General features: G+C 38.9%; 1 protein-coding gene across 1 annotated transcript; it reads right to left on the reverse strand.

Moving 5' to 3' along the window:
• Positions 1-117: 117 nt before the first annotated feature.
• LOC122330280 (tolloid-like protein 2) lies at positions 118-9,999 on the reverse strand. The gene is made up of 10 exons (XM_043227202.1): positions 9,864-9,999; positions 9,438-9,535; positions 7,986-8,112; positions 7,673-7,879; positions 6,298-6,519; positions 3,514-3,654; positions 1,858-2,094; positions 1,470-1,655; positions 656-765; positions 118-280 (listed from the first exon to the last, which is right to left on the reverse strand). Exons 3-10 carry the CDS (start codon positions 8,107-8,109, stop codon positions 155-157), a joined length of 1,353 nt encoding a protein of 450 aa, XP_043083137.1. The 5' UTR covers positions 8,110-8,112; positions 9,438-9,535; positions 9,864-9,999; the 3' UTR covers positions 118-154.
• Positions 10,000-10,077: the final 78 nt, after the last annotated feature.

A 10,077-nucleotide genomic window follows, 5' to 3' on the forward strand; every position in this document is an offset into this window, starting at 1 on the left:
TATATATATATATATATATATATATGTGTGTGTGTATGTTGCCTAGGTGCTTGATTTTATAGACGGAAGTGATTACAACACCTGTTTCCAATTATTTGGATGGGTGAGTGAATACTTTTGTCAATGTAGTGTGTGTGTGTGTGTGTGTGTGTATTTATGCATGTATGTCTATATATAACCTGATGAAGCAGTGAGCAGCTGTCAGGACCCAGTTCTTATGGATGAGAGTTCCTCCACATGTATGACCGAATTTGGGCGAAGGCTCAGAATCACGCAAAACCTTCAACAAAAATGGGAATAAAAATAATTTCTGCATTTATTTTGATGCAGCACAAGTTATGCATTACATATAACATTTAATACTTAGGATTAGAGGTTTGTTTAAATCCCTAGTCCTGAGTATATTAATATCGATGCTTCCCTTAGCAAACACAGATAATAATCATAATGATAATAGCAACAAGCTGAACTAATAACTGACCTCAAGCACATCGACCCTGGTTATATCATTGTTCATTTCACATATCATTAGCTTTGTATAAACAGAATTTTATCTTTAATAAGATAAAATGGCAAACATTATCTTTCCTGCAATATAGGATTGCTGAAATCTCCTCGCGTTAAGGTGTGAGATTAGATGAAGGCTTAACTGTACCTGCATGGATACTTGCCACGGCCAGGAGTGTGCTTTGGCAGGTTCTCCATTCACTATGCGAGTGTTGACATCCGGAGGGATCGTGGGCTTCCCGCAGCTCTCGGGCCAGTCTGTGAAAGAAGAGGGCTCAGGCTTTTATCTGCAGAGATTTCTAACACGCGCAATGATTTCAGCTGTGAATAACCCTCGCTCTAAATTACCCAGAAAAAAAAACAGACTAGTTTTCAAAGGGTATTTTGGTACTGCACTGGAAAATGATGACCATTATGGCGGGGCTTTTGCTTCTAGCAGCCTTTGTAGGTGGTTTTTCAGGTCGTTGCTAGGGTGTTCGGCGTGGTTTTGAGTACTGCTATGCAATTGTAGTGAGTGCTAAGCTGTTCTGACATATGACGTGTTCAAAAACTATGTGACAATGCAACACGCTTTAGTACTGCCCCGCTCCACATTTTACCTGCATACATACGCCATATATAGTATATAAAAAGTTAAAATGAAGGTTTTTTTAGTGGCATGGTTCCATGATAAACTATCCATGGAATCATTCCATTCCATAAAAGGTTCTTTAAAGTGGTAAAAGGTTCTATAAAATATAAAAATCACCCAACGATGGTTCATGGATAACTGAAAGATTCTTTGGGGGACTGAAAAAGATTCTTGGGTTCTTCTATGGCAGAGAAAAGATTAGAGAATTGTTAAAGAGTCTGTTTTTGCACACACACCCATATATAAATATTATTGGCTCTTAATTTATATTAATTAGCTGGAAATGATGTTAAATGTTAATTGTGAAATGACTTTGTGTATTTGCTCATGCCTATTTTGATGTCATCCCAAGGGTTGGGCGGCACCGGAGCTTCAGTCGGGGTCGGTAACGTGGAATCCGTAGCCCAGTGTGCATGAAAACCTTTGGCCTCGATGAAAAAGTCGGCGAAGAAACGTATCACAAGCTCATTGGTTGTGCTATCGATGACGGCAGGGATTTTGGAGCCACAAAAGGGCCCTGTGAGGAAGTAAATTTAATTTAATATATTGCCTATAGACCTTTTAAAAGCACGAAAGCCATACCATTTTAGTGGATAGTATATGGTAAACATATGTCTGGTGTGAATGAATGAAGGTTATAAATATGTCACAGTTTTTAAAGGGCCTCATAAAGAGACGCCCTTGAAAACGCTTTCAATAACATCCTTGTCCTCGCTCACCGTATTTTTTCGCTCCAGGTTGTGTTCCGTCGTAGACTACCACGTTGTCATTGCACTGGCCAAAAAGGATGCCAGCCTCTTCCACGTCAAAATGAGTGAACGTCAATTTAATGGTCTTCCCCTTGGGAACGCGTATGGTCCACAGACACATGCTGTTAGCTGGATAGTTCGTGGGCCAGTTTTGAGACTTCACGATGCCTGTCTCCTCCTGTGAGAAACCTCCACATCCCTGGATATCTGCAGGACATCATAAATGAGGTTTGGTGCCTTCGGACAGAGTAACGGCTATAAAATGTGACAGTTAAAGGTAGAATTGTTCCAACCAAGCAAAATGTCAGAAAATTGTGTCTTGCTATTATAGCAGAAGTCAGCTGGTACATGGCATCTCAGGTTTTAGCCCCAGATTCAGGACAAGCCACATGTCACCAATGTCCAAAATTAACTTTTTGCTATACTTGCCAGTGGCATATGTTTTATTTTTGTTGTAATTGCATATAAAATATTTCCTTGCATATTTAGGACAAACAGTGCACTGCTGTGGTAAAAGTGTCTGCAGCTTAAATAAAAATTATAGAGACAATTGATGCATTGAGCAACTAGCAAAATTAATTTCACAATATTTTATGGTGGATAACAATATAAAATTACAATTAATTCTTTTTAATTATTAAAGAAACAATAGCATTTTTATTATAAAAATAAATGAAAATAAAATGTAATTATGTATAATTATTAGAGAAAGTCATTATCATGATGTAAACAAATCCAACTTCTGTTGTAATTATGACTGACTTTCATAGTTTTTCAATAAAAAGCGATAATGCTTCACTGATATCTTTGGCCATATAAACAAATCTTATATACATAATGCACTGTAAAAATTGTCTGAAATCATGTGCAGGATTAGACAATCACCGAAAATGTGAGGATTTATTTTGTTCGTCATATTTTTGTGGCTTATTAGCATTTTTGTAGTATAGAAAAAGCATTAAAGGTTAATAAAATGCAAAGAAATACGGTATAAAATGTTCTATAAGGCCTTCTTTTTATTCATTTCTGGTTGGCTGCACAGGCAGAAGGAAACTGCAGGCAGAATTTACTGTGAGTCTAAAGAGAATATGTCACAGAGACAAGCTTTAACTGTGAGCGCTTGCAATGCATGTTAATGCAGGCGTCAATCAGCATGACTACAGATGGTTTCCTCTCCTTTTTTAGGGGTGTAGCATCTGGCGAAGGGGGAAATGTTTTTCATAAATCCAAGAATCTGTATATTTACTGTGAAATATCGCTCTTTCAAGTGCCACTGTGTCAGTCAGGACATTTCTTTGAACGATTTGGCACTATTCCAGCTTGTGGATGTGCAACAGATTTAGAATGAAATTTGTCAAATATTATTGAAATACTGTGAAAATGGGACCGTTAAATGATGTTGACTGCGCGTTTATGACACTGTTTCCTACGGTTATTCTGCAATGCTATTCTTCCCTCATTACCTTGACTTCAAAATATCCATAGGGGACACACGCATAGAAAATCTCGCAAGACACACAGGGTTGCTGATGGCAGCCACATCAGCAGGATTCATCCGAGGTGTGTATATGTGTGTGTGTAGGTGTGAGTAGATAGATGTCTTTATAAGTTTGTGAGGTGTTTTACCAGAAAGGTCCTCTGGATACACAGCTTGCCATGTGGCAGAGAACCCACGGTCGGTTAGCCGAGAGTCTGACTGGAAACTTAGCGACATGTTGTTGCTGACACTGATAAGTACCGGGGGAAGAACAAACCCACAGTGTGTGCCTGAGAGAAAGAGATAAAAGAGAAAGTTTCTGCACCACTCTCCATCTCCTGGCCCAAAGTCAGAACATTGACATTGTTGCTTTTGCATCATTTGTACTCGAGGCCACCTACGGCACAAGGTTAGTTTCTTGCATCAACAAGACATTAATAGTTGTAATTTAGTTTTATATAAGACAGTCTAAAATAAGCTTTCTGGCACTTAGAAATAAACTGAAATTAAAAGGCTCTTTTATCGAAGTCCATACGAAAAAAATGCTCATTTTTAAAATGAAGATAAAATAACATTGTAGATGATAACATACTTCTAGAGAGACTACAAAACTGGGCCGAGCTTTCTGGGATGGTACTTAAATGGATCAGATTATACTTAGAAAAGAGAGGTTATTATGTGAGTATAGGAGAGCAAAGAGTCTAGACGGACGTTCATAACATGAAGGCACAAGGCTCAATTCTTGCACCGCTACTGTTTAGCCTGTATAAGTCAAATAATGACTATAATAATAGCTCTGCTGATGATGCCCAGATTTACTTAGCCTTATCTCCAAATGACTACAGCCCCATCGACTCCCTCAGTGCCAGAATTTTCTCATTGCCAGAAAACTCATTGCATTTGGAAATAAAGATAAAGTCCACAAGGTGAATGCATACCTTGACTCTAGGGGTCAAACAACTTAAATTCAAGTCAAGAATCTTGGGGTGATTTTGGAGATGGACCTTCGTTTCTGTAGTTGTTTCAAAACTAAATCTGCATACTATCATCTCAAAAACACTGTTTCCAGTGAAGACTTTGAGAAACATGCCTTTAGCAGGGTGGATTATTGCCCAGAAAATCTGAGCATATCACACTAGTCCTCAGGTCTTTACAGGATTGATTTAAAAGTACTTTCACTAGTTTATAAATCACTAACAGGCATAGGACCTAAATACATTGTAGATATGCTCAACGAATATGATCAGACCACTCGGGGAACAAGGGGAGTCTGCTTTTAGCTATTATGCCACCCTCAGTTGGAACCAGTTCCAGAAGAGATCAGATTCTGAGTCTGTTATTTTTTTCTCAACCAGTTTAATGGGTCTGTTAGCCAACTAAATGGTTGAATCAGTTCATAGTTTAAATGATTTGCTCACACAATGGAAACGCTTCTACAAGTGGAGAAAAAAACATGATTAAGTTAAACACCTGCATGTGAAACTGGCGATTTATTTTGTACTGCAAATAAACACTTCTAGAGTGTGCTTTTTATACTTAAACAGTATGTAACATTAATAATATTAAGATTCACTGTCTGTATTGTTGAGGTTAACATTGTTATGCATTTTATTTCAAACTGTTTGTACTATTCTTCTCTTCAGGGTAACACAGGCTGTCAGCAGAAGTAACACTAACACACCGCTTCGTCTCGACAGCCAGGATAAAGAAAGTGATGTGATGAACACACACACACACACACACACACACACACACTTGTGTGGCAAGTAAGGGCACAGTGTCGAAACAAATGAGCCGTAAAATCCATGACTGCTGGTGGACCCAAACTAAACTTGTTTTTATTAAATTAATTTCAAAGCCCTTTGTGTGCGGTTTTACTGCATTTCAGTGGTTTCATAGAAATGTAGTTCCATGGACTTCCCTTGCATGGAATTTTTTAAAGAATGTACTAGTCGCTTTTTTCATGCATTAATATCTTACGTTTCCATTTTTTAACATAAACCAGTTTTTACGACTTCAAATATAGTTTGATGTACTATATTTATACTTTTCAACGTCTGTAAGTTCTGTTCCCCATATAAGAGTGATTAATCTTTTTTTGTCCCATGGAAGAAAGAAAGCCAGTCAGACGACTTTGGAACGACATGAGGTGACTTTGTTTGAGAGCTCTGCACGCTCAGTGCCTTGCAAAGAGCCAGCGAAGCACTCGTCCTTTTTGTCCTTCCTTGTAGTTCAAAATCCCAAACTCTTGGTCTTTTCCCTCACACTTTTTCTACTATTCTTCCTTAACCTGCACTGGGACTTTTTGACAGTATCTGGCGTGCAGTCCTTGAAAAGCTGCTGCAGATAAGCGTATCGGCTGCTCACAGCTCTGTTTGATGTTCGGTAATAAGGAGCCGTAATTTATAGTACGCTCGCCTGCTGGCTCATGCCTCGCTGAGACTGATGATAATCAGTTTTTACAGCCCCTTTGTGCGAGGGATAAGAGAGAGCGATGAGAACGCCAGCTACTCTTGCGCCAGCGGTGCCATTTAGTGTTAGTTATGGGCCCCAAAACAGAGTCGAAGGTCGTCTCTGATAGGCCACGTTCTGGCACAGTGCTATGCTGGCTTGACACATTTCATCTAATTAAATTACTGGAGGATGTGTCACATATAAATAGGACAAGTCTGTTCAAATATTAAGTCCAGTTTTAATAATTCAGTTTCGGGCAACTGCAAAATGAGGTGATTTTTGGATTTAAACACAACATTGTTTACAACATACTACAGATTGCAGACTAGATTACATTTCCTGAGAGAAATAAACTTCAAAACTCTTCTTTGCGAGTTTGAAGAAACCATTTATCAAACACAAAGTAATACGCTGAATAAAAGGAGAAACCTTGAAATAGTATTTTCCAGAAATCTTGTCTTGTCAGAGTCGCATCTTACCCAGTGACTGCTGACTGTCGGTGACGGTGAGTTTATCTTTGCCGCATTGGCCCGCCTCACCCACGATGGCCAGATCAGTGATGTGCAGTTTGACAAGAAAGCCTTCATCCACTGAGATGTCCCAAGAGCACCTCAAGTTTGCAGGATAAGCCCGAGGATAGTTCTTGGAGTTTATCTGACCTTTACGTCCGGACAGCTTCCCAGAGGACCCACAGCCAGAGTCTGAACGGAGAGCGAGCGTTATTGTCGGAGCAATAATGCAAAAAAGAAATTCATCAGACCTTGCAGTGTTTAAATATCATCTGGATTCATGTAGGGTCGAAAGCATGTCATGCCTGGCGCTGCTAAATGCTTCTTAACGAAGTAGATTTAATTGATTTTGTTCAAGTGATGCACTAAATTATATCCCCCACAGAAGAACTTTCTGAATTCCTCAGCTGCTTTTGCTGGGCCAAAATTAAACTCAATTATGATCAAATGAAGACTTATGCTTAAGTCTCCAGCTTCACAAATATTTCTCCTGGGGAAAAATACCCCAGTTGAACCACAAACTGTGCTCAGATTTACCAGTATATCTGCCAACATATTTCATTAAATTAATTCAAAGTAGATACAGATATATCCTGTAATGTAAGATTAAGGGTGGGCAATATAGCAATTTTAATTAATGATAACTATATATCACAAGTTATATTTGCTTTAAATCAGGTATTTATCAGGTCAAAATGTTTGAAACCGTAGAAATTTCATAATTCTGCCCAAATAAAATTTTTAAAATACTAATAATTATTATAATAGGCCACTGCATATTTCTGATTAAAGTTACAAAATTGATTCAGTCAAGAGCAATAAGAGTTTCTTGCTTTTGTTGGTTGATGAATACGAATGACAAGGAATTTTAGACTGCTGTCACTTTAAGAGCTTAATGGATCCAATGTACTGTTACACGTTTTCATTTTCAGCCGTGAGTTTTACCTTAAGACCGACATTAGTGTGTTTATGAGGATAAAGACACACTTTGACACTTACAAGTGTGTGTATTTAACGAGGCAAAAATAACTCCATACTCCAGCAGTACTCCATACTTCAGGTGCACACGACTCTCAGACAGCGCTTGGAAAAGAATACGTCCAAATCGAAAAAAGTCTCATAAATGCCTTTATCTGATCAATTTAATATGCCAAAGTTTATTCTGGTAAGTAGTGTCTACCGGTATATCGGCCACCCCTGTGTAAGGTGCATCTTTAGTTGTGGAAAGAATTTATATTCTTGTCAGTGGAAAGTCATTAGACTACAGGAGGTTTGATGAACAACAGTCCTTTACTTTATAATGATCAGGGATGTGATGCCATTGATTCAGTTTGACTGTACTCACCTTCTGGAGCAGGTGTTTGGGTCTGGACAGGTGTGGTAATCGTTGGTCCTGTGGTCTTTGGAGTGGTTGTAACTGGTGGGGCACTAGCTAGTGTATAGGTGGCACTGAAGCCTTTGGCAGTCACGCTCGAATCAGACTTGAAACGTACCACCATACTACTGCCACTAGACAACATCGGAGCCGGGAGACTGTTTCCACAGAAACGACCTACAGTAATTGAGATTTATATTTTTTGGCAGATGAAAATGAGTGCACAGATGTTCGGCGAGGAACAAAGGCAAGCTTTTTGGATTCTGTAAATGTCAGTTCTCACCCAGTTGGGCGGCACCATCCGAAGCGCCGTCATAGACATCCACAAAGTCACCACATGATTCTGGGACAAGGTTAAACGCTGTGAATGTTAGCCGGACCTTTTCCCCATCAGGTACGTGTATCATCCACTGGGCGACCCATGCAAGTGAAATATATTATATATTATATATAATCCTCACCTTTAACTACAATACATTTTATTTAAACTGCTATTTTTGCCATTTTGATTTTCCACATGTGCAGTGCATAAACCGATCCAAATGCAATTTTGGTATCCTGACAGGGCTGGTGATTGAAATTGTGCTTTCTCATGCATCTTTAGTTAGTTTTGAGTCAAGGCTGGAAGGCTGGCTGTAGATTAGCTGATGTGGGTAAATATCCTGCCAGATGGAGCCACGCTGTGAGGAAGTTTCCAGCAATCTGACTTCCACAATCAAAGCCCCTCATGTCAAAACCGATCATCAAATCCTGCTCACGAACTGCACAATTTCCTGTGTGTGTGTGCAATCTGAGTGTCACTGGAGTCATTATTCATAACAATTTGTCAAAATATGATGCAACTATATTTTTGGACATGTGGAAAAACACTCTGCCTTGAATGCTGTACATTCAAAAAATACATTTGTATTTGGATTGATTGCTCAGTCGGATTGAAAAAGCATCATATAAGCATCATATAAACAAGCTTGATATGAATTACACTTCTTTAGTATTTGAAAAGTATGCTGTAGACCTGTAATAACCAGTCAACAGGGGGGAAAAAATGAACAGTTAAATCTTGTCAGTCGGTTTCAAAAATACCATGCACACACGCCTTTTATAATATATCTTTTCATAAATATTCTTACAAACGTGGTCAGTGAAGGAGGCTGAATATATATTAAACTAATTGCTGAAAAAACCTTCTTTTTTGATATGACATCAAGACAAAAACAACAATTAGGTGCGTGCAGTCATGTCATGGTGAGGTTCTTATTCAAAATGCAATGACTAGCAAACAAATATGTGCCTCAGATTGCAAAATGTATTGTTGATAAAGACAATAAAGAGCTTCAGATTGGATTCATTTGCATTGGCAAAATTGCTGAAAATGCTCGAATCCACAATGAAAAGGGATACTAGCCATTTTCATTTATTCTGATTATATACCAACAATCAAGTCCTTGGAATAGTAACAGAAGTTGCTGTAAGAACGAGCAATATTAATAGTGATGATTACACTACAGATTTAAAATCAGAGGGATTTACACACGAATCAAATGTCTTCATGTGATTCTTTTTGATGGTGAAGGTTATGCATGAGTAAGGCAGCCGATATTGAACACAGTGTTCAGAGGAATCGGTTTGTAGGTGGAAAAGGACAAAGATGCAAGCTCCAGAGAGCAAACTGGAAAATGACAGATTGTGATAAATCAAGAGCAGGTGTAGAGGTCATATTGATCATTGGAAGCACCTGGTAGAGCGCGCCGTTCTCGTAGTTTTGTGAGGGAAAGCCGGGGGTCAACAGCTCCCCATGGTCACCTTGAAGAACGCCACCAGCCCCAACTATTTCTAGAAGCATGGGAACGAGAGAGATTTAGCTGCAAAGAGAGACACCAAAAGGGTATTCTGACAGCACCCCCCCTCCCAATACACCCCAGTTACACACACACACGCACACACACACACACGCGCACTAACACGCTCTGCCTCTTTCTAGGTCAGCTGCAGCGAGACACATATAACAGCTCCTCAGTATCTGGCAGAGTAAGATACAGTCACTAAATGATGATATGAAAGGCGCAGCAGACGTGTATTGTTAAATCTCAAATGTTCTTCCACCGTGTGTTAATAATACTGTTATGTAATTAATCCATTATGCAATGCCCATTGTCTTTACCTGGCGTTGTCTCAGGGGCCACAGCACGGTACAGGGCTTTGAATCCTCTCTCTGTGTATCTGTCATTGGTGTCGAAATACACAAAAATGCTGTTTCCTAAGGACACTATCGGTTTAGGTGAAGAATAGCCACAGTACTTCCCTGTAGAAGAAACATATAATATTATTAATAATAATGTTAGTACATGTTAGTGTATAATGTTTATATATATATA

The sequence above is a fragment of the Puntigrus tetrazona genome, chromosome 1 (genome assembly GCF_018831695.1).
Source record: "Puntigrus tetrazona isolate hp1 chromosome 1, ASM1883169v1, whole genome shotgun sequence".
Classification (NCBI taxonomy): Eukaryota; Metazoa; Chordata; class Actinopteri; order Cypriniformes; family Cyprinidae; genus Puntigrus; species Puntigrus tetrazona.